Source organism: Leuresthes tenuis, unplaced genomic scaffold, assembly GCF_036924035.1.
Source record: "Leuresthes tenuis unplaced genomic scaffold, fLeuTen1.0.hap1 SCAF_16, whole genome shotgun sequence".
In the NCBI taxonomy this organism is placed as follows: domain Eukaryota; kingdom Metazoa; phylum Chordata; class Actinopteri; order Atheriniformes; family Atherinopsidae; genus Leuresthes; species Leuresthes tenuis.
In genome coordinates this window covers 11503488-11528969 of record NW_027325370.1, presented here as the reverse complement: position 1 = coordinate 11528969, position 25482 = coordinate 11503488, and the positions used below count along the sequence as shown (strand labels likewise).

General features: G+C 39.2%; 2 protein-coding genes across 3 annotated transcripts in view; both read left to right on the top strand.

The window, feature by feature from the left end:
* The first annotated feature begins 2286 nt into the window (after window positions 1–2286).
* On the top strand, window positions 2287–3197 carry LOC140271192 (transcription factor HES-2-like). The gene is made up of 4 exons (XM_072366305.1): window positions 2287–2376; window positions 2473–2568; window positions 2678–2765; window positions 2869–3197. Exons 1-4 carry the CDS (start codon window positions 2287–2289, stop codon window positions 3195–3197), a joined length of 603 nt encoding a protein of 200 aa, XP_072222406.1.
* Window positions 3198–4353: 1156 nt separating this feature from the next.
* Window positions 4354–25482, top strand: part of acot7 (acyl-CoA thioesterase 7) — a 54229-nt gene continuing 33100 nt past the window's right edge. Inside the window, exons 1-4 of one of the 2 annotated variants that reach the window (XM_072366208.1) lie at window positions 4354–4588; window positions 14329–14446; window positions 15476–15632; window positions 24327–24418. In XM_072366208.1, the coding sequence (XP_072222309.1) occupies window positions 4539–4588; window positions 14329–14446; window positions 15476–15632; window positions 24327–24418 (417 nt within the window). In that variant the 5' untranslated portion in view covers window positions 4354–4538. Of the gene's footprint in view, window positions 4589–11056; window positions 11374–14328; window positions 14447–15475; window positions 15633–24326; window positions 24419–25482 lie in introns of those variants that run through there. The other variant, XM_072366207.1, reaches the window with a different exon arrangement.

Sequence of the window (25482 nt, the reverse complement as noted above, 5' to 3'; positions counted from 1 at the left end):
CCGGCACAGATGGGTTGCCAACGCCACATTTATTTGAAAAGACAAAAGAGGACTCTAACCGTAAGAGGAAAACGGAGAACGTCTGCCCCACCCACCCTCAGCATCACCATCACTCCTGTTTCCCAGCGGGTGAGGGGCGCGTGCAGCAAGTGTGCCTCTCAATTTCAGGGCAGGACTTGGCTTTGATGAAGCACCACATGATCGTGTCTACACGATGCATCACATTAAGTTTCTGTAGCATTTATTTATTCACGTTAAACTGCAGAGATACTCCGACTATGTTGCTGTCTATATCCCCCACAGTTTTCCTTACGTATTCCAGTTAACACTAAAATATCACCATGAAAAAACGAATAAAGCCAAACATGTGTCGCAGCATGCCAAACATGTGTTTAATATATCCAACTACATATTATGCAATAAATATATCTATCAATCAGCCTGTAGACTAGTTTGACTTCGATCAAATACTTTTCTATTTTACATGAACATTAATGGTCTATGTGCTTCTGTTATGGAAAGTTGTGTTTCTCAATGTGAAAGATAAGCAAATCATGTCAGCTATATGGAATATGTTCTCTAAGGCAAATATCTGTCATCCCCATCAACAGATTGAGCTTTTCTGCATGCAGAATTGATAAACAACATTTCATGATAGCTTGGACGCCAAAAATCTCAAAGAGTCAAGCTAAAAGAGACAATTGCAGCACGGAGTAAAACGCGGGGGGTGAAATTGGTTTGTTTCAGTTGGACACTAGAAACATGGATCCATTAGAAGGATGCAGCTGGGATACCCACGCCATATGCAGTATGTGCAAAGTTTATAGAAAAAAAGATCGTGCGCGTGCGTATATGCGCGCGCAAGGATAAGAGATGGTTAGAATCTCGGTGGGACCGGGACACTGGCTTCTCAGGATGCTGGTGTGCGGAGGGTGGAGGGCGGAAGGGGGGTGTTGAGGTCATGAATAGAGGCTGAGTGAGGGTGGGGTTGTGATCTTTCAACAGACAGCCATCTGGTCTCCGTGGCGCGTGCTGCGCGCGTGGTTCCCCTGAGTGCAGAGGCATTTGATGGGCTGTCATGTCTCTGCGGTTTATATTCAAAACCAGAAACCTCAGAGCTTTTATTCGATGTTTGTATCATTTCTGGCTGGGCACGAAGTCACGCACTTCCTGTCCAGGTCCAAGTATACGTTTTCAGTGCCAAGAGTCTACATAAATCAAACCCCAAGATCATTTCATATTAAACAGAGGTTGTTGTGACTGAAGAACATGCAACCTCACTAACAACCCTCCGTTTTTAACCCCCCACGTCTCTGTATGAAGCGTCTGCAGCCCCCTACAGGTAGAGCCTTCCCCCGGGTAGAGACAGCATGAAAACGTCATATGCAAAACTATTGTTGTCAAAATTTAACAGCAGATGTTATTTGAAAGTAGCGTGGCTTGGGTGTGTGATTGGAGTATTAGAGTGTATTTTTGTGTGAACACTTTTTTAGACACGCAAGTCTGACCCCTATGCCACCGATGCATGTATTGCATCCTGTAGCTCTAAGTGTAAATATTTATTTAGAATACACAACCTTACATTGGTGTTGTATAAAGAAAACTGGGGAACACTGCATACACTATAAATGAATGTTAGATGACACCATGGAACCACACCAGGGAATTCACCAGACAAATTATCAGTCAATGCAAAGTGGTTAAAATGTTCTATAAATGTACAGACAATGATTCAATTGTTAAATTACATATGAAAAATAAGAACTATTGTATATACCTTGTATTTGGATGTCATTCCCAGTGAGACACTGCGTAATTACGCACTATCAACTATGCATTTTTCATAAGAAAACAACAATATATTCCAGTTACTATATTAAATAATCAGTGGTTTGTTTGCTATTTAGAATGTTGTGAATGAATGAGCCTGAAGCATTTGTATCTGATGAATTTGCGTTCAAAGCGTCTTACGCACGAATTTTCGCCAGCTTTTTGACGCAGCTTTTGTTTGGTTTGGTGTATGGATCATAACGCAGACACGCATTAGAGCTATGTATAGATTAAAGTTGGAGACAGATGGTTATTTTACGAAGTGTGATGCTTTTGTGTTGTTTTCATAGAATACGGGGCCAATCCAAATCGTTTTGAGTTGGCTTGGGGGCGTACCCGTGACGCACGGAAACCGACGCCACGGACCTGGATATATACCTCTGCTCTTGGCCGTTGGAGACACATCTTCTCCGATTTCGGATTTCAGCACATCGTGACACAAAGACGAGGATGAAAATGTCTCCAAACATGACTTGTCAAGCTCTCCCGTCCTTTTCTCCAAGGCTTACAGTTGCCAAAAGAAAAGAGGCTCTTGAGCTCAGAAAGGTAAGCCAAGCCACTGAGTTTAGCTGCTTTCTTTTAAATGTTTTCACCGATGTCTATTAGACTGCATGAATATTAAAATTTCTGATTTGTTTTCAGACAATGAAACCACTGATGGAAAAGAGAAGGCGCGCCCGTATCAACGACAGCTTGAACGACTTGAAAAACCTCATCCTTCCCCTTACAGGATCAGAAGTGAGTCTTTTTTTCATTTCTAAAATAGGCCTACGTTCTTTGCAGATTACAAGTCAAGTCAATGTTTAGACTCGTGAATCTAACGGTTTATTTGAAATTTTCTCTGCAGAAATCACGCTACTCCAAATTAGAGAAAGCTGACATCCTGGAAATGACTGTGAGGTTTCTCAGTGACATTCCACCTGTCAACACAAAAAGTAAGTAAAAGTTCTGCCTCTTTAGGATTTAAAAAAAACAATGAATTCATAAATATTGATCATCCTTTGAACATAAAAAACTAATACTCCATTGTGTTTTCAGATCCAGCAGACACCTACAGAGAAGGTTACAAAGCCTGTCTCCAGCGCGTCTCCGCTCTGCTTCCCAAAACGAGCTTAGACCAAGACGCACGCCAGCGGGTCAGCGACTTTGTCCAGAAGTCCATGTCTGCGACCGTCACCCCAAGCTGCCTGAACTGCTGCACCCAGAGCTCCCGAACTCTCCCTCAGATCCACCAAAAACTCCTGAACCTGAAATCCAGCTTCAGCAGCAGACTCGACAGTCAGTCTCGCAGCAGTGGAGCAGAGGCTCCGCGCCGCGAGCAGTCAGTCGCGCAGCCAGTCAACGCAGCCATGTGGAGACCTTGGTAGATCCCCGATGTAAAAACAAAAAGATTGTAAAATAATTCAAGTTGAGGGAACATGTTAAGGTAGCATCACTTGTAAATATGCACAGTGATTAACTTCGTCGTTTCCGTTGATGAAAATCCAAAAGTCATCGTTAAATCGTATTTGATTTGGTTGAGTATTATATACTTACGTTTTGCGCGCGTCTGTTGTCCTGTATAAGTTGACAATTTTAGACAGTCGTATTGTTTTAAATCTGCATGTATGTATACGTTAAATATTTAGTCTTCTTTCTTGACTAAATGATTAAGGGCCATTGAAACAGCCCTGTAAGACCCAAAGGGTCATTGTATGTATTGATTTGCACAAAAGGCCTCAGTGTCCTGAGTCTGTGCAGATGGACCGTGTAGACATGGCATGTCCCAGAAAGTACCTCTGTTGGGATGGGTTTTTATTTTTGCTATTTTCAGCAAATGATGTATAAATGATGTACAGGAATAAAACTACGATGTCGTGGTTACAGCTTGTGTTGTCTTTGTTCACACTTTACAATAACTGGGATATTTAGGAATGTATTCACTCCAATGCATGGTTAATTTAAGCTATACATTTCAAGGAAACGAGAAATGTTTTCTCTGCACACACAAAGGTAAAATCAGTGTGATGTGTCTAAATGGCTATGAGGAGAGGAAAAAATAGCTAAACAAATTAAAAGATCATAAAACACGGAAGCTGAGATGCAGTCTACTATTGAAAGGCAGCAAAAGATAGATAATATTTTGACTTTTAATCTACAATAGATGCGTAGAACATAACGAAAAGACACCCATCAGACTTTGAGTTCAACGATCAACATTTACTGCAGAAAATGTTTAGGACAAATAGAGAGCCGTGAACAAAGGCCTGTCAGGTATTTTTTTAATATAATATAAGGAATTTTTGTGACTTCTTGAGTGGATTTTCAGCTCAATAGCGCCAGCAACAGGAATCCCAAATTACTGCCACAGTTTAGGTAACATATCGGCGGTCTCTGCTGCCCCCCTCTGACGAATGTAGGTAATGACACGGTTTCCTTTTCTGCTGCTTGATCATGTCTTAATTCATCTCTCTGCGCAGTAGGCCTGGATGCAAACTAACTCTCTCTTGTTTTAGTCCCTTCCTAAAGCGGCATATTGGACTGAACCATTTCTGTACGACTTTTTGAGCAATATCCACACAGTCTTTGTACTTTTGCTTTGAATGAGTCATTTACCAAATAGACTGTGACCACAGCAGTCTGACGCCGGGGAGTCCGACTTCCCTTCACATCACACAGGAATCTCGCTGCTGCACGAGACCATCAGTCCCCGAGAACTCATCAAAACCATGTCGGCACTGGAGATGCGCGAGGCATCATCCTCCCTCCAACTATGCAGGTATGATGTTTACGACTGCGGCCGGGATACGCGTGCTGATAACGCGATGTAGATCTACAAATGAGCAGAACAACGTGGCTACCGGCGTCTCTCATGAGCGTTGGCTCACAGGATGATAACACAGATAATCCGCTGCTTCAGGTCATGTCTTAACACATAATACTCAATCCTTCTTCTCGTACACGTCGCCTGTGTTCTGCTGGCGGTCGATCACGTATTTTCTGTTCTGGTAAATGATTCGTGAGGCCGACCGTTTTACGTATTTTAGCTTGATGGCTCCCAGAAGCTGTGAGGACCATCTGTGTCGCGTGTGATGACCTTAGCGAGCGGGTAGCGCCGGTACGGCGTGGCGAAATGGTCAATTACAATACGGTCGCCATCGCTTTCCCCAAAGTCAAAGTTTTATCATACAGGCAGGATAAGAGAACTCGTATAACTCGTTTGTCAGGACCGCAGTTAAACGCGTGTTCTTGAGCCTGTATTTTCTTCTTGAGCCTGTAAAGTTTATAACCAGAAAATCACCAAACAAAAAGAAAACAACAACAAAAAAAGTCAGACAAACACACACTCTAAGAAAGGAGACATCCTTCTACCACTTAGCGTTAATGATTGCTGACATGCTATCTCATAAAATAGCCTTACAGAGAAAAAGGTGCATTTCCCAGGAGTGCGTAAGGTTGATGGTACTTCTGTTCACCTGCAGGGGAGCCAAATATCGGTTCCGTCTGCACTGGACAGAAATTGGTGCAGAAATTCAAGTGAATTCAAGTCAGCCACTTTTATTGAAGGCTGGATTTGTTTTGCATCATATTATCTCATTTTCACACTCTGTTAGAGTGTCTGAATAGATTCAGACATAAGACTGATACTTAACACATTTACAGTGAAGTCCAGAAGTATTTTCATTATTATAGTGCAGCTCCCTACCACTATACATTTTTTAAGTAACACTATTGAAATGCTTTGGAAGTGCAGTCTTTTGGTTTAATTCAAACTACCGAACTAAAATGTCGTAAAATGACTCAGGACTACTGCAGCTTTATGCACTTGTCCCTAATGTAAGGGGTTCAAATGTAAATGAACAAATTACTGTAGCTATAAATGTTTAGCTTAATCTCTTCCCCAGACTAATATATAGCAACAGCTTGAAATCTGGAGTGTAGACAACAACAGAGAACAGGCTTCATTGTGATGCTTTGGCAGACTTATAATACAGCTGTATTCACTTGGTGTGCTGTTGTGTGTCTTTATGAAATTAATTTCTGTCTTCAGTAAGTTTAGCATTTTTTATTTTTTTTTTACCTTAAAAGTTCTTGGCTTGATTTCGATGAGTGTCCTAAATCATTGTGCAACAACTCTGTGAGGCTCCCTGAGGTGGGATTTTTTTTGTTGTTACAGTGGACAACTCATCTGGCTGCTTCAGTCTTTTGTCACATGGTCAATGAACACCAGTGCATGTAAACACTATGAGTCTTGGAAGCCAAGCATCTCATCACACCGTCACCTTGTGTTTTACAGAGGATGTTGCGTGCTTCATATAGGAAGCTGCCCCAAGCCCTCTCCATACCTTTCTTCCCTTCATTCTGGTGGAGATTGATCCAGAACTGGTCTGGCTTTTTGAATGGCAAAGTCTAAACTGGTTTTTCTAACTCCGATTACTCAAAATAAATTTGATCAAGCACTGAATAGAAAATATGTGCTGACGGTTAACTTTTGATCAGAACAACGTGACATTTTCTCAGTGTGAGCAAATCATAACCAACCGGCAGCTTGTTCCACACAGCCTGTGATACTGACAGCTATGGAAGCTGAATCTTTCCATGATTTATGTATTCAAGTGTTTAAATGAATGAAACATGAAGAAGCAAAATATACCAAAACACTTGCGTGATGTATCACAGGATGTGAACATTTGTTGTGAGGTGGTTGCAGTTTTTTAGGAGTCTGCAAAGTTGGTTGAACCTTCTTACTCTTGTATCTCTACCAGAAACAAATGACTACATTCCATAAAGTGACCTTGACCTTCACCACAGATAGCATAAGGTGTCAGTTATGTGTGTGTGTGCAAATAAGCGCAGGCAGTTGGCTTGTTTGGCCATTATTAGTTCTTTCTCAATGACTGCAGCCCCTCCTCCCGGACAGTAGATTGCAGGTGTCATAGCAGCAGGGTTTTATTGTCTTTTTATGTGTTTGTGACATCAGAGGCTCCTCTTATAGATCCTGTTCTATTTGTGTGCACCAAATAGATTTTTTTAAGACAGACAATTAAAGCCACTTACAAAATAATAATTTTGACCTTAAAAATACATCAGTGGTTATTTTTCTTGATTATTTTTATGTCTGTCTTGAAGTCTTTCAGACTTCATTTGCACTAAGCATTCCTTTAACTTGACTGACTCTACAATGATGAGTCATATCTTCCAGGTTAATACTTTTTTCCTGCTAAACGTTGACTGTACTTTTAAATAAACAAATCTGTCAGTACCGGCAGAAACCCCTTTGTTTCTCATCTTCAAATGAATATGATTAATACTTTATTGTTGTTGTGCGCACAGGTCTTCACAATGAGAACTTCTTAGGAAACAAAAGACTGAAACACCTGCATGTGAGCTCTAGTGCATCCCACTTCTGTCACTGGTCCTTGACTGTCTCTACAACATGAGTCCAAAGGCATAACTACTGACTTCCTAGATCTGTCAGGACATACAAGCTGTATTAGGCATAATTTTGTTTGAATTGGAAACTAAAACAATAATCAGCATGTAGCAAGTTGTAATCAAAGTAGTCCAACCAGACTATGACACCACCACATGTCCTGTGGGCTATGTTTTACCGGCATAAAATTTCACACCGTGGCGAGTGTGTTTGGTCAGTCATGGGTCTATTTAGGCGGTGGTTGCTATAGGCTGCTGTGTGGATGTGTTTGGAGCTAAGAGAGAGCTGGGCATAATGATGGAGGGAATACCTGCAGGGAGAGTCACAATACCAGCATTGGCATCAACAATTGAACACAGGAAAGCATGTTAGAGAATTGAGTTGGTGATATGATAATTTAACTCACGCTGTAGGGTGCAAACGTCACAAAGTTGAGCCACAGTAATTAATCTATTAGTCAGTAGCTTCAGTAGCTTAGGTATCTATAAAAGGTATGACTGTATTTATATGAGCATTCTCCTGTGATCCAATACATGACCCAAGATCACGTTTGTTCATGTTGATGATGATGCTATGTGTTTTTTTAGTCATCCCAGTTTATCTAATGACATGCCCAAATTATTGGTCGTATTCATTATGGGGCTTGATACAGAGATGACACCCAGAAAGGATTTTCTCAAGCTATTCATTTGTTAACTAGACATGTGATGAATGAAACAGACAAGTAAAAAGCTTTTCCATCTTTTGCTTTGTATCAATCGGCCACCTCATTTGACTACTTCTAACGGCTGCCTCCGGTCTGCTCAGTTTGCATGTGACAATGTACATACCAGAATGGGGAGTAGCTATGGACAGAGAATTCTGGCAGTTTAATTTTATTGTTTCCAAGAGCTACTATAGCCTTAAGGGCCTTAGTCAGACCTGTTACCAACAAGCCAAGAGTCACTATAGGCTCATTTCATTTGTCTAATTCCAGCATCCTCATTCCCCTCTCTTCTCTCCTCTTGTTAGAAAAATTGCTCACTGCCAACTATTTAGAACTACGTTTCATTTCCTAAAATGCACCTGGAGGAGACAGGAGAAAGGAGGGAGGGGGTTTGTCAGGGGAAGTTAAAGCGAGGACACTACAGTCTATCCACTGGAAGTTTATTTAGCATCCACAACTTCTGAAAGAGGGTGCAGCATGTTAATCCCACACTGTAAATTTAATTCTTAGTAAATATCTACTTTGTCACAGACAGATTTAATGCTTTAAATCCAACAGAAATAATTTAATACAGTTGTGTGCTGCAATAAAACAATGGATAGATGATGCAGTGGTGTCACATATTTAATTGACATTGGTTTAAAGTGACGGCCTTGAAGCAAGGATGTCTCATTTTGTTAAACGCCTGTAACCTCGCCTCCTCTCTCCTCTTGTCTGTCTGCATCACCTTTGCTTGCCTCTCTGGTGGGAGAGACTAAGATGCAAATAGAGAAGCTGAGTGGAGGAACTGAGGGTGTGCAAAGGAGATAAGGGGTATGAATACGATCCAGGGGTCCTTCATAGAGATGGGAGAACCTCTCAGGGCAACAAGAAAAGACCTTAGGGCAGAGTGAGTCAAAGCTCTGGGGAGACTAAGCTAGAATCTGTACCTGAACCCAGTACATATTGCATTCAAGGTTCATTCAATATATTCAGTTTCATTCCATATATTCAAGGTTCATTCAATATATTCAAGTTTCATTCAATATATTCAAAGTTTCATTCCATATATTCAAAGATTAATTTCCTGAACGGCATGCCATAATATATATATGATATAAAATACTTCAGATGGCTAAACTTTTTTCTTAATGACGCTATTAAAGTACAGTTTGTTTGGTCAACTCAAAAGAAAAAAACAACTGACTATACTAGTGAGCATCTTATTTTATTTTAAGTATGAAAATGAATCCTGTAAATTAAGATATTTGATGACTAACTGTTTCAATATCTGACCTGTCAACTATGTCATCCACTGAAGCAAATGAACTCTGCCTCTTTTTTTCTTCACTGGAAGCCTCTGTAAGCTGCTGTGTAGAGTATAAAGTAAAATGCATTTGTTGGATGGAAGTGTGAGTGTGTTTATCAGATGCCCGTCTCACCTGGTGATGTAAGGTTGTGGTTAAAACACAAACAGGCCTGCTCACGATGCCTCACTACACCAGTCAGTGTTTTGTGACGTCCTTATGGGGCTTGATACAGAGATGACACCCAGAAAGGATTTTCTCAAGCTATTTTGTACTTTTCGCTACTATTCCATTCGACCCAGGTAATACATTGTTTGTATCAGCAGCCAAAAAGTAGATTTATGTCATCTCACTTAGTTTTAAGCAATATTCTTTATTTTTTATCTGTGCAACTTAAATGTTTTCAAACCATAACCTGTAAAAAACAAAATTACGTTATAGATATTTATTAATCATGTAAATATTTTATACACACACACACATATATATACATATATATAATATGTATATATATATATATATATTAGTTTAGGTTTTACTCAGACAGGATTGATATGTCATGGTGCTCCAGTGAATTTTACTGTTCTGCAACACTCATTGTAACAGAAGTGATTCATCCTTTCCATCATCCTCTTCGGGAAGGTGTATGTTACCAACCTGGAAGTCAGTCCAGGTATGGACTTTTATTGTTTCTTGTCCTAGTATCATCAGTGAATGTAGATTTGGCTGTGATTTAGATCCTTCTAGTTTGTTGGTTTTATCTGAACCAATCATTTATGCCGAATATATTGATCTGAGACCTGTCTTGTGGTAGTGTCTAATTACTTGGCTGGTTGTAAACAGGGTCTGGTATTTAACTGTTTTTCTAAATCTAGATTTATTCTCTGTTAGTGGATATTGGATATTGGATTAAATGCCAGTTAACAGGAGCAGGACCAGTTGTTTTAGTTTGTAATTTATTCCATTGTCGTACCGGATATATTTACCTATTTGAATTTCTGTTTTAGACTTTGGATTCCCTGCCTTTGCAATGTATTCAGTTTAGTTTTATGTTAATCACCTGCCTCTTACCTCTGCACTGAGGGGGATCAGTCATACTGTGACCTGTGATACAATAACTGGCACAGGGAAAACTTTACTGGTAAAAGGTAGAATGTATTTAGTTCGACACCAGAAATGCCAAGAAGCAAACGTCTCTCTACGATTTCTTGATATGAAAAAACAATGCCTTCTACAAAAGGATAGTGGTCCTAAACACGCTTCAAAATCAACAAAATACTACATGGACATGAGCAAGCTGAGGGTTTTGCCCTGACCCTCTCAGTCCCTCAGCCTATGTAAACCTCATCAAGACGGTGGTTGCAAAACAGCCGGACAATGTCACAGAGCCAAAGGCCTTTTGCAGAAACAATCGATGAATGTTACCCAAACAAGAACTAACCAGTGGCCACAAGTTTAGTCAAGATGTAATACTGACCAAAAGTAGTTAGAAAGTAAGAGCAATGCAGGGTGCCAAAACTTCTGCTTTAGTCTTTTTCCTTTGTTAATTTAAAAGCATAAAAGATGAAAATAAAATCTAATATTGCTTGAAATATCAAAGAAATGTGTTATTTTACACGTCTTTTGGAAATCAGGTACTTTTTACTCAACTATGTAATCAAATTTTTTCCAACGGTACCCAAACTTTTGCACGCTACTGTTTGTCACTGTTTGATACATTTCCTCCTCCACTTGTAAGTTGTGACACACCGATGTCTAGTGATAACATATTTTATAAGGTGCCAGCTGTCTGTGTATCGGTGAGTGTGCTGAGATCCAGTTTGGCCAGTCAAGACTTGTAGGGTGGGGTCAGCGATTACACTGCACGACGTCACTCACAGCTGCATTTTTAAGGGCCCAAGATCACAGAGGTTGCTAGAGATCACACAGGAGGCACGTTAGAGAGCCAAGCTGAGTGTCAAGCAGTGTGTAAAAATGCGTTGCTTTAGGCCAAAGAGCAGCAAGGCGGCAGGTGAAGAGGATCAAACAGCAGCGATTGTGAAAACCCAGCAGCCTCGTCAAAATCAGCAAGTCAGTGGGGATGTCATGAGAGGTGGGGAGGCTGAATCTCAGCAGGCCTTGACAATACAACTCAGCAGGTACTTTGTCTCTAATGCGCTGACAAACACACACACATTTGTAATTCTGTCTCGTCAAGGTAATTTATTGATTTAAAGTATCCATTTGCCCTCAAATGTAACACCACTATTGAACTAACTAGCAAAGTCTTTCAGAACAGTCTGAACTTTACTCAAATGTTGTTACACTCAGGATCTCAAACCTAGATTTGGCTTCAGAAATATAGATGTATAAGTAGATATACTTAATCTACAACATCCACACAAGCTGTGGGTTAAGTAATGGTGCCTCGATGTGGATTTTCTTGTCTTATTGGATGCACACTTTTAAACCTAAATTGTCTGATTCACAGGATTAATCAGATCTCAAAGCAACAGAGCAGCCTTGAATGGTATGACAATTGGATGCTTTTGGCTCTGAAGATTAGATTGTGACTTGTTCGTCTAGTTCACAGAAACTGTAGAATTTGATGCACATGATAGCACAGTGATGATGGTTTGTCGTTTGTCATGTGTAACCTTTGTTCCCATTAATTCTTTCAAATGAGTGACTATCTACAGCTCCTATTCTAAAAAAGTTGGGACATGTTGGAAAAAGCCTGTCCATCAAGGGGGTTCAACATAGAGACAAATGAGACAAACAATCATGCATGTTCACACTCATTCCTAGGTTAAGTTTAGATTCCTCAATTAACCTAACATGCATTTTTTGGACAGTGGGACAAAGCAGAGAGAATGCAAATTTGACACAGAAAGGTCCCGGCCGAGATTTGAACCAGGAATCCTCTTGCTGTGAGGCTATGCTGTGCTATTGAACACAACATTGTCCAGATCCATTTGACTATTTTTGTTTCTTTTTCATTTCATTGCATTTCTTTATTTGTTCTGATCATAGCAATATTCAAATCATACAAAAAAAACAAACAAACAACATAATTATAAACTAAATCATATTCCATGACCAGAAAGGAGCAAGAAGAAGATCTTATTTTACCTCAGGACAAAATCAATCTATAGAAACAGATGGTCTGCACAATTACAGTTACCCAATATAACGTATTATACAATACAATCTCATCGTTAATTATACACAATACAAAGTCATTAATTATCTGTCTCATCAGTCATACACGATATAGATCCTAACTATTTGTTTCATACAATGCAACTCTACGTTCTTTAAATATTTTTTTTTACTGAAACTGAAATTAAATTTCCTGCGATGATCTTCATTAATAGAACTAAAACTAAACAAATTTTGCAAATGTTCTGGTAATATTTCACATTTTGCCATGAACATGACTGCGAGTGTCTGTAGTTTGACCAAATCATCGAGTTTCAGTCATCTTGATTCAATAAATAACCTATTGGTGTGTTCTCTGTATAACCCACTCTATTAATAAGTCTGACTTCATACTGGTAGAGTATGTATTACTGCTGCATAATAACTTAAATAAGACAAAATTAGTGAGAGATATAAAATTCTCATTGTTTTATAATTTAACATATACTTAGCCTTATTCAGAACAAAAATATTCTCACACACTTTTGATTTTACCCAGGCTATATGTGCTTTCCATGTCAATTTATCAATGATCGCACTGAATTCTGAATTCATGAATTCTGACACTATCAATAAGAACTCCATCTAAAGAAAGTAATATATGCGCCTCTCTTCTTTGATGGCCAAAAATCATAAACTAAATTTTGTTCAAATTTAGGGACAACTTATTGTCATCAAACCATTTTTTTCAGTTTCACCATTTCATTTTCCATACCTTTTTCAAGAGTTTTTAACTCATCGCCTGAACAAAAAAAATGTTTTAATTAAAATTTAATGATTTTGACACTTCACATATGTAAATTAAGAATTTTGGGCTGTGGGACTCTACAATCAATGCTCATATAATCAAATATATTACCAGAAAAGTACACATTGTTTTCTGTTATGTTTTTGCATTTGGCAGAGGCTTTTATCCAAAGTGACTTACACTTGTAGGTAGGGTAATGGGGTCTTGCCTGACTCCTACTGGACATAGTACCTTTCATGCAGGGGATTTGAACCAAGGTCTCCCACATGAAAGGTTGCAATCTTACCACTTCACTAGCAAGTTCCTTGTTATCTGAATACATGCAGGCTGTGGAAAAGCACCTGAGTTACAGCGGCTTCACAGTTCTCATTTTCCACGATTCTTAATTCTGCTGCATCCAATTTTTAATTTCAGTTCATCCGTGTGCTGCCTCAAATCATTCATTTCTTTCTTTATCATTCCAAAGTTCCCAGCCGTTTCCGTGCAAAATTCTTTCAGTACCTTTCGGATTTTCAGGTAGATTGCTTGTGCTGATCTCAGCCTGTCTCTCCTCATCTCTGCCTTTCCTTCTGCTTTTTCCTTAGTGACATTTTCTTTAGCTTTTTCAATGCAAAAAGACAACGTAATAAAATATAGTCAAAATAAGGGTATTGTTGTACTTAATTTTCTTTACATAATATTTTATGAAAAAATATCTCATCTTGAGATAGATAGCAGCAACATGTCTAAAAGAAGTTGGGACGGTCAACACAAGGCTGGAAAAGTAGGAGGAACAACTAGGTTAATTGGCAACAGATCAGTAATATGATTGGATATAAAAAGAACACCTTTGAGAAGCAGTCTTTCAGATATTAAGATGGCTAGAGGTTCAACAATATGCAAAAAGCTGCATCTACACAACTGTTGGGCAATTTCAGAGTTCCTCAATGTTAAATTGTGAAGACTTAATAATTGGAATATTTCTCCATCTACATAATATATTATTATCATCAAAAGATTCAGAGAGTATGGAGACATCTCTGTGTAAAGGGACATAGCTGAAACTCATTATTGAATGTCTGCGATCTTCAGGCCCTCAGCTGGCACTGCATTAAAAACAAGTAGGATCCTGACAGTAGCATCAGATCCACAGTCGTGCTGTAGCAGTTCTCGCTTTTTTCTGCAGGATTATGATGCCAGATGATGCCAACATTATGGGGAACGTTCATGGTGGGACTATCCTCAAGATGATTGAGGAAGCTGGAGCCATCATTTGCACCCGACACTGCAACACGCAGAACGGGGTAAGAGACATTCAAATCAATTGTGAACTTAAACCAGTTGTTTTTTGTCAGTTAAAAAAGGTTTTAGAATAAAAACAATCGATTGTTCTTTGGTTGAATTGTTTTCACGCTCAAACAGTTCGTAAAGCAATTTAACTGCTTTAAGTTTGAGGATATCTTTGAAAATGTTCAGGTCAAATAATGTTACAGCTCAACTTGTTTATTTGAAAAATCTCTTACCTCAAACTACCTTTGTTGTTAGATTTAATGTGCTCAGGTTGAGTGTCAACTCACTCAGGTTTGTTTACTTCCTAACCACCGTGACTTTTCACCTGGTAAACTTTAGCCTGCTTTTGATCTTTATCATAATTTCATTGTAATCTCATCTCCCTGCAACATTGTCTTCATATTCTCATGTTAAGATAAGAATCTTAAGATAAGGAATCTTCTTTTGGCCTTGACCATTAGACATTATACACGAAACATTGAATGCAGCACCAGAGCATCTCTTGTGCTTCTACTACGCAACTTGTTGACAGTGATTGGATGTGATTATGATAGAGCAACCTGTCAAAGATTAGTCCATTCAAAGCTCATCCTGGCTTTATGCTTTGTCTAAAGCTGGCCCACAATGTAACTCTATTTAGGGTGGTACATGTTTGTCGACCTTGCTGTTATATAGGCCTTACCATTTAGAGCGTAAAAATACACGCTACAATCTGCCTTTGGGAATAAAAGGGACTTTTGTCTCTCTTTGAGAGTACCATTATGAATTTGTTGACATAACTTAAACCTCTGCCTTAACTTCCTGGCATGGATTTTGTAATATTTCTTTTCAGTTTTATTTATTTTTGTCTCACTTTTCTTCACCAATAACAATCTCTTCAAAACTAGATTTTCCTTCTTTTTTTCTTTCAGAACAAAATTGCCTGATTCTTGGTCCTTCTGTTTTAGTCTAGTGATTATCTGATAAACTAACCATATCTTTAGAAAATGACTTCTACTTTATTGCTAAGACTGTTTGTGAATTTGTTGTGTTTTTTCATACAGGACCGCTGTTTGGCAGCTCTGGTTCGGGTGGAGAAGACAGAGTTTGTGTCTCCTGTGTTCATCGGTGAGGTCGTTCACGTCTCTGCTGAGATCACTTATGCCTCCAAGCACTCCCTGGAGATTCAGGTCAAAGTCATGGCTGAGAACATCCAAACAGGTGAATCACTTTGACATTTACTTGAACATGTATGTTCAATTTGATAAACTTTAATCTTTCCCTTATCTGCTGATTAAATAAGTTCCTTTTAAAGTCAATTATTTACATCACATAACATGGATTTTTGCTTCTTTGATGGTTATCTTCCCCCGGCAGTGTTCACCGTTTTCCTCATTCTTACCTAGGTCACACAAAAAGAATGTCAAACATCTCACAAGGATTCCAAAATATGGAGCAGTAGTTAAGAAAATTCTCTCAATGAGGCTGAGAGTCGCTGGCGTCAGTTAACAAAAAGGTTTAATCTTGCAGCAAGGAGACAAGTCTGCGCAACATATCACAAAGCTGACACAGGGTTGTCTGAGCTCTAAAATTATACTTCTGCTATTTCTGCTTTCTACTACAAAATCATTAGCCATACATGGTCATGAGACATTCCTGCAGTTCCCTCCTGTCACTATCTATGTTAGATGAGTACAGTGTAGTAAGTATCACAACGTCATATAAGACTTCTTTGTTCACAGAAGATAGAATTAGCAAAAACAGGAGGCCTTCTTCAGCATCCAAGCTTAAACTAACAAGGTAGGAAAAGGCCTCCTTCTGCACACAATGCCCCTTAATCTTCCAACACCTGAAAAAAACATTCTTGCACACAGTACTTTTTTTCTTATAGTATAACCTGATGATATTTTTCTAACACAACACACACAGAGATACACACATACACACAAATACCTGTCATTGATATTATGCCATAGAATAACTAGGGCTGCATCTCATGTTAATATCATTACTGATTAATGGGCTGGTTGTTCTTTAAGATTAATTCATATATAATTAAATCTATCTATTTCTCACAATTTAAGATTACTCAAGTTTTGTTTGAGCAACAATAGAAGACCTAAATACACTCAGTGTACAAGCATTTAAAATGTAGCATCGGATTCCCTTGTTGGAGATGCTGGGATGAGAATCTGAGGGATCTGAAGTCTTTGGACTGTGGGAGGAAACCAGAGCACCATTTAACACCCTGAAAATCTTCCAAGGCAAAGGAAGAACAAGGAAACCTCAAACAAGAAGGCATTTAATAAACATCTTAATATTAAAGAAGTTGAGATATCAATCTTTCAACTTATATCTTCTTTCTCAGCATGTTACAGACAACAGGGAAGTCGTAGTTTAAACAATTTGTGTTATGCGGAAAAACAAGAAACAGTCAGACAAGCGTGTGGTTTAATGGTTGGCTGCATTCCATTATGTCAGAAGTATGTGGATGCAATTATTTTGATTGAATGCAGGTTAGTGTCATCTGTAAGTCATGTGGTCTTTTAAGTTCTGCTGCAGAGACCTCAGAAGCTGCACTTTTCCTTGGGCATGAACCCTGCCCATACTGCTTGTAGAAATCATGCTAATGTTGACAGATGCTGGGATTACATGGGCGTCATGTGAAAGCCCTATGCTGCTAGCTCACTATTGCACAACATTTATAACACTTGTCTGTAAACTCCTCTAAGGAAAGCTTTCTTTTAATTCCACTCTTCCTGGAACTAAGTTAAAAGTAGATTTCACGCCGTGCTGCACCCAACATCGTATTCTCAATATTTACACAAGTCAGTTCAGTTTGCGGTGCAAAATTTAAGGTATTAAGCTTCCATGAAATAACCAAGTTAATTTTGTCACTTGGTATAGCTTGTATATATGCCCCCACTGTGAATGGTGATACAAAGTGAACTGTGATAGTCTTCTATTTGGCCAGTAGAGGGCAGCATATGATAAGTATTGATACTTTTAGACTCATGATACATTAAACTACTTTCAAGAGGTGCCGCATTGTGCAATAGGTTGTCAGACAATTGTTGTTTAATATCAGTATTAGGGCATATTTAAGTCACACCTAGGCCTTTGTAAGCAGGCTTACACACAAAGATGCAGGGAAGATCACATTGGACTGATCCAGTGTTAACTGTCAGCTGCTCAGACAAATACATTTAGTACGCTAACTGTGCTCTAACTGCCTGATTTCATATAAATGTGTGATATGTCAGCACTGAGACATGAGAATAATGTATTTAATTGAACAGTGAGTTGTGAATGAATTTTAGCAACATAGATGAAGTTTTTTATTGATGCGCATATTATGCAACTGCCTTCAGCACTTGAGCTTATTTTCAATTAGCATTTTAAGACACAATGCTCAATTTAAGCAACTGGTGTGTTTTCCAGTTGGAGAAATTAAAGGTGATAAGAAACAGAGCAAAACAAGATATAAGAGACTGGAGTGAGACGGGGAAACAGAAAGGACCAAGGGAAGCACAAAGATATACTGAAGGTCAAAAAGATGGCATAAGGAATGAAAGAGGATGAAAGAGTAAGTGTGGAGAAAAAATGGAAAGAAGGATGAGGGAAAAGGAGGTGTGAGAAACAAAAGAAGTATCCTCTAGATGGCTGTTGCCCTAGCAACAGGCTTGTACTGGTTGGTTGGCTCGTTGCCGGGCTGGAAGCAGGTTGACTGAGGCGGGGGCAGAGATATGAGGTGACAGGTGGAGAGCAGCGGACATACATACAGGCATCAGCATGGGCAGCTATCAGTGGCCTTGTAAGTAAGGACCCCTGAACAGGGAAGAGCAGGAAGAGAGCTCATTGAGTGAAAACAATTCAAACCATATTCTTTAGTATACCAGAGAAATGGTTAGTATATCCTAGAACATCCTGGTATGTCTAAAGAGGTATAAAATATCAGGATGTCCTTCTGCACTTGGTCACATTTTGAAACACGAATGTCATTTTTTTTTTCTGGCCATTCTGACCCAGATACCTCTGCATGATGGAAGATTAGTCACACATGATGTCTTTTTGGGAATTTTGTATGTATACTGCAGGTCATACAGCGGCCCATACTTCGTAAGGGTAGCTACTTTATGTATTGAAAGTAAAACAAAAAAGTTTGCAGTTTGTAATACAGGTTCAGTCGGACTTGATACACATTTATGATTAAATTAGTTTGTGCAATTTGAACAAAAATCATATTAACTTCTGTTGTGTAATTTTATATTATAAAACAAACAAAAAACATCCTAACATAGGAATATATGCATTTAACATATATGCAATTTTAGAGGAGAAAAGTCACCATAAGTATCATATAATTGCAAATTGCACGCATTGGAAGTTTCTATGATGATTACTATTATTTTCAACTTTTCCTGTTCTCGTTTATGTGAAAGAATTACACAACTGTGCTTTGATAAACAAAAAAAGAGTAAGCAGTTCTAAACTGTTGGTTCAGTGTCAGGGCAGTGTGGGTGTAATGTAGACGAGTGCAGTCCCAGCTCGTACAGAAAAAGGGCATGAAGGTGAGATCCTCTGATGAAAAAAAACTTTGCCTCCGAGGTCTCTTGAGGCTGTGTGGGCCAAAAACAATGCTGTAATGTGATTTGTTGTCATTATCGCACAAATTATGGAAACAATGGTAACATGAGGCAGTATAAGAGAAAATACATGATAATCAGTTTAAACAGGCTGAACTGAAGTAGAATCATAGTACATAAGGATTATTTTTCCAATGTTACATAGAATGAACAGATCAGTTTATGCCCTGATAGATTAATCCCAACATTAAAATGAGAGTCAGAAAAGGAGCTGCAGCTTATTGATAAATCAGGTCATATCTACAGTATTGCAAGTGGTTGAGTGTATACTTAATATATGAATTTGTACTTGTGTGTGTGTGGGTGTTTATGCATTTATGTTGACCATGCTGCTATCCATTAAACAAATATATATGTTTATATGGATCTATAATTGCCCAATCCTCAGCAACATATGCACATGTTGTGGTTTGTGTGCATGCATGCTTACTGTATGTCCTCTAAATGTGAAAAAATTAGATGTATGTTTTGCGATTTTGCAAACATGTGTTTGCATTATGCATTCATCCTTTATATATGCATGTGTATTTTCATCAGTGTTTGGCCCTTTAAAAGGTTCCTGCGGGGCCGAGGGGGAAGAGAAGATAACGGGAGCAGACATTATTTGCTTCTGTCATGTCGGCTTAGTGTCAGACCTCACACAATGTGGCCCAGTCAGATGCGGATGCCAAGTGGATGTACCTGCACACATGCTCCGACACAACGCATGTAACTTCCCGACACACACAGATGCACTCACACACAAACACACTCCCACATGGACATTTGGCTGTATAGTGATGAACAACGTGTACACGGATATGCTGACACATTAAACAGAAAAAGTTGCACATCTACGCATTCTCACAGTCACACAGATGCACTTTTAACATACTCATACACACAGTTCCCTTTTACTAAATGAAGTATGGCATTGAGGCAGGGCTGGCAGAGTTTTACACATTCCTGTTCAAATCTTTTCCCAGGCAAAAAATTGACGGATTGCCTTGATGGAAATGCTGACAAAGGAATGTTACTGTTTAGCTGTAGAAATTAATTTGTGTATTTTAATGCGCAATTGTGTACATGAGAGAGTGTGCATTTGTGCAGCCATGCATGTTTTTGTAGCTTTCTGCAACTAGAAATGTGCCTTGCGCATGAAGTTCATTGTGCATGCATCTTTGTATTTATGCAATTATGTTTATTTCATGTGTTTGAATGTCTGTGTGTGCGTGTGTGCTGGAGGAGGAGGAAAAGCACCCAGGTTCCATAGTCAGTCAGGCAGCATCTCATCAGGCAGGCCTCAGTCACAGACCCTCAGGGTAAGGCTGCCAACTGTGGGCACGAGCCGTGATGATTGTCCCCGCTGGGGGTTTGCACATGCATACTAACATGGACATGCGCATTTACAGTCAGACCTACACATGCCACAGCGCATTGAGATTTGTATGTACCCATATATGCACAAAAATCTAAAATACACATATAGATCTAGGAAACAGCACACATTAAGACACATATCCTTTAGAAAAATGTATATACACAAGGTCACTCATAGTCGCCTATAGTCAAATATCTGCACAACACACAGATAAAAAATCAAAACACAGGCATTCATATGAATATACCGGTAAATGTTTGCTCTCTGCCACACGTGAAACAAACACATATGCACACAAATCTCCCACTCAGGTAGTGCTGCTTGTATTGCATGCACATTCAGGTGCACATTTGCATAAACATACACAGATCGTACCCTCTCAAAACACGCACACACACACACACAAAAACACACTTTTACAATCATAGACATAGCTGAGAGCAATGCATTGTGGGTTGAGGCTTAAAATACTCTAAGCACGACAGTTCCTGTCATGATCCTGGTAGGTCATGGAACATCACATGCTGAAAGAATGCTACATGAGCACACACACACGCAGTTAAAATGTATTGTTTTAGGCTCGAATTAACCTCATTTGCTCATTGACTTGCACTAAATGAGTCATTCTTTTGTTTGTTGCTAAATTGTCCACTTAGTGATCATAATTAGTGCAGATGAAAAACAAAAAAGAAATTCTAGAAGACATTTAATATTAAGGTACACAGCTGATAAGATTTTTGAACATTCATAGGGGCCATATGTAAGGTTTGTAATGAATGGCTACAGAGTAAAGGTTAGTTGAGTTCAACAAAGAATTGTTTATGAAGAATTGCTCTGGAGTCTGTCAAATGTGGAAAAGCTTTTTTTCTCACACGGCTCGTCTGAATTTTGCTTGAGACGTGAGGTGCTCACAAAAACCTTATTTCATTCTAAGTGTAGAAGCACTTCAAGAACTTAAGATATACAGTTATGTTTAAACTGGGTTTTGGAAATGTACTCAGAAAGCTCTGTCCTAAAACCACGTCAATCGACATGATTTAATCTGCTCCTATCAGGCTGTAACTTCTCACAGCAGGACTGTAGTGTAGATAAAAGTAAAATGGAGCCTTGGCTCAGTGCAATGGAAACTCTGTGGTTTTGATCATGGGGACCAAGCACCAAGAACAATCATCTCTGCACTGTCTCCAAGTCTGGAACATGCTGTTCAGGATGGAGAAAAGAAAATGATTGTTTTCCCCTCTCTGAGGAAGAATTAAGGATAGTGAGTTAGGGACAAAGGAGAGAACAAAGGGATAAATGAATGAAAGGCGGCAACAAATCAAGTGAAGCCGCTTGAGGTGAAACAAAATGGATGAGGGCGAAGTGGAGGAGAGGAATGGCAAGATTAGAGATCAAATAATCTTCAAGTAGTTGCGTAAGACTTGTGCACAGGACTGATCAAAGTCTTTCAAAACAGAAAATGTGCTTTTAGGAATTTTCAGGAATGGTATGATGCCCTGACTGACACCTTAAACTTAGATTAAAGAAGATTGGATGTTATATAAACCATGCTGGAGGGATTATTCTCCCACTTTAGCACTCATCTCAAAATAGCCTCTCTCTGTGAAAAAACTCGAACCCAAAAACGCTCCAATCTGTAATTAAACAAGACTGTAATTAAACAGGACAGAGTCAGGGCACTTTGCTTCCCATCATGTTTAAAAAGAAAACATTTAATTTGTTTCACTTTTATCTTATCTTGTAACAGATGGTTGCTGCACTTACATCAGTATAATACTATCTTCATAACGTAAATATTTTCAGCTTGCTGAGATAATGCGCCTTTAAAATCATGCAGATACTGGTAATTTGACTGCCCGATGATAAATATGCCCCTCTTCATATGCCTTTCATTTGCACTGCTTCATATCCATCACACAGCCACCCTCTGCCACCAGTGCAGCATCACTTTAAAAAAATAAAATGAAAAGAAGCTATTTGTCTCAGCTGTCGTTATGGCTGCCACAGGGCCGGTTTAGATTCTTGGATCTCCTTATTCTAAGCCTGCCACCAGATGAGCTTAAGCAGCAATACACAAGTCCCTGTGATATTACTCAGGTTGTTGAGCATTGTGCCAAAGACTGTAAACGTTTGAGTGAGCAAATTTGTTGAACTTGTCCAAAATTTTCCCATTCGATAATTCATTAATCCTAACTAAGTAAGCCAGCTGTCCTTCCTTCTATCATTTGAGGATAAATTAATTGCATACAATAAGACAGCTTTTTTGTAATGTCAACAAGCTGAGTTTTCAGAAGGTAACTTTTTTGTACTTCTGCTACAGACTTGTTTTCCCTTGTTAGGTGCATGATACTGCAATTGGGATCAGGAAAAATTAGTTCTGTTTTCAGGTGGAAAACTGTGAAGGATAAAAGGAAGCAGCCCAAGTGATGAAATAGTTGAACATTGACATCTTGTTTGGCTGGAGAGGGATTTCAAATTCAAAGCCAATTCCCTGGCTATGTTCTGGTGAGAAAAGGTCATCACTTGGACAGGCAATGGTTCTTTGCTGGCCTGGTGCTTCCTTCTTTGTCTTTCTCTCATTCATTGCCCTCCTCCCTCCAGCTTAAACACAGTTCACTTGCAAGGTCTAGAAGGAACTAATAATAGACTGGAGTCTCTGAGTCTTGAGTAGAGCCAAGAATATGTAAATACACCTCCCATCCTACTGTGGCTAACTTCCTGGTTGCTGGCAAGGGTGGAAGCCAATGAGAGAAGAGGAGGGAAGCGTGGTTGGCATGACAACTAGGCTCGGCTGCCTGAACAGTTTTAACTTGGGTGTAAAATGCAAATGTTATTTTCCGGGAGTAGCTAACTGTAAGCTGCTGCACCCACTTGTATCTCTTAACTTCCTATGTCTTTGTGCTAAGTCTCCAGCTGCTTTACAGATGATCACAGCACACACATCGGTAGAATACTTAATTTCAATTAAGACAGGTGGTATGTATATATAAGGGTTCAAGGGTTCTTTAGATTCATGCAGTGCACTTATGCTCTTTAACTATCGTCTGAAAAATCAAACAAAGCAGAAATTAATTTCTTTGGAAGATTTTTATTGAATACTAGTAGACAAATCAGTCCTTGAAGCCACAAGCAAAAGCCTTACACACTTTAAGACAGCAATTTCCATTCAACCTGCTGCCCCTGTGTGCCTCCCCTGTGTGCCATAACACCACCATCTCAAAATAGCTCCTCTCTTTCTGTTAGCAAATTAAGTGAAAAAGTGTGGGCAGAGTGGAGCAGATATCACTATGACAACCTCGCCGCCTGATTGCGATGAGATGTGATTTCCATGAGTTTTGCCTTCTGATGTTAACTTTAGGCAGACAGGCAGAGACGCAGAGCAGGAGCTGCAGCCTCTGAACACCAGACCCTTTCATGTTCCTCAGTACACACAACATAAATATTTGCACAGAAAATGTGATCAGTGAGTTGCTGTGGTATTTAATCCATTTAGTAATCACAACATAAAAATGCAGAAATTTCAGGATTTATGGATTATGCAAAACCTTGCACTCACCATGTTTTGTGATTGTGACTTTGTGCTCTGAATAGACAAGAACAATTGTCTTTGATCAAAGTCCTCATTTGTTTTCTTCTCTTTTGTTTGCAGCAAAAATGCTAATCCTCAAGCAGAAACAAAGGAATTGTTAAAAACCAGATTGGCTTTTATTGGGGTTTTGATAAAAGCGGCTGTTTTGACAGCAGCCATTAAAAATCCTTTGCTCCATTGTTTCTTTACCTGAAAGGCATGTCAAAATCTCTTTTCTGTTGGTTTACAAAGCTGCTGTCTGTTGATTTGGTATTAGAAAACTATAAAATTCCCTGCCAATGTTTTGGGTCAAGAACTCAACCTGTTCTTTGTGGCTGCAGGTGCAAAAAAGCTGGCCAACAAGGCAACACTGTGGTACGTCCCCTGTTCTCTGCAGAACCCCAACAAGGTCATGGAGGTGCCTCCCATCAAGGTACAACAAAACTCAGGCCTAAGACCTTAATGGACCGAAGTTTGGGATTTTACTTGCTAAAGTCTCTCTATTTGATAATTATTTTTGCCCATGTGAATATCACTATTTTTCTCAGTTGTTACCTATGTTGTATGCAGCCATGTTGATGTTTTTTTGTGCATTTGTAGTGGTACCAATAATTCTCAATATTTTGGCAAAAGTTCATTATACTATGTGAATCATTCATTGAGGAAAATGATCCAACACTACCTGTTTGTAAGTGGCAAAAGTATGTGTAACTGAGGGTGCAATTGGTGCCAGGTGTTTTTTGATCAGTGGGATGACAATCAGGTATGATTATTTTATTCAGAAAACAGGAATCTGTCAAAGTCTAAGCTTCTGAGCATGTGCTTATGGAAGTACATCACAGCAGAAACAAAGGAGATGTCTAATGACAACAGAAAGAGTTGCTGAAGCTCATCAGGCTGGATTACTTGGTGACAGTGAAGATAAAATGGCAACCATCTGCCTCGACCGCGGGGGGGGGGTACAGGAGGAGGGAAAAGGACAGCAGAGAGAGAGAACAACAGCAAACAATAAACACTGGGCATATTGGTCAAGTCAGACCAGAAAAATGCAGCTCTGGTACCCACAGTGGGGTAAGGGGAGAGAAATCTCTCAAACAGAAATTCAGTTAGGAGACATCAATTGAAAAGATAGAAAATGTATTGATATACAGGAGAAGAATTTGAAAACAACTTTGCTTGGCGAATAGACTCTGATGTATCAACTCGATGGAGTAGTGGCATAGATGAAGGAAGGGAATAGGATAGGACTGGTGGATGAATAGAGATAGAGTAAGAGGTGGCAGAGACTTTTGATGAAGCTCCTTAGGTATCAGCAATGTGGAAACAGCTGAATAAATGTCAGCCTACGGTTAGAATGACAGAATAGAAAAGAATTTTGAAGAATTGGGATCAGAAAGATTAGCTCGAAAAGTAACAGGCAAGAAGACCATCAGGCCAGAATAGTGATGACAGAATTAAGAATGAGGTGAGTTGAGTGACAGCCACGGAGAGCATCTG

What these genes read in the sequence shown, in the direction of transcription:
- LOC140271192 (XM_072366305.1), top strand. Translation starts at nt 2,287, where the DNA reads ATGTCTCCAAACATGACTTGTCAAGCTCTCCCGTCCTTTTCTCCAAGG. An exon ending in AGGCTCTTGAGCTCAGAAAG is followed by an intron (nt 2,377 to 2,472) that starts GTAAGCCAAGCC and finishes ATTTGTTTTCAG; the next exon opens with ACAATGAAACCACTGATGGA. An exon ending in TCCACCTGTCAACACAAAAA is followed by an intron (nt 2,766 to 2,868) that starts GTAAGTAAAAGT and finishes TTGTGTTTTCAG; the next exon opens with ATCCAGCAGACACCTACAGA.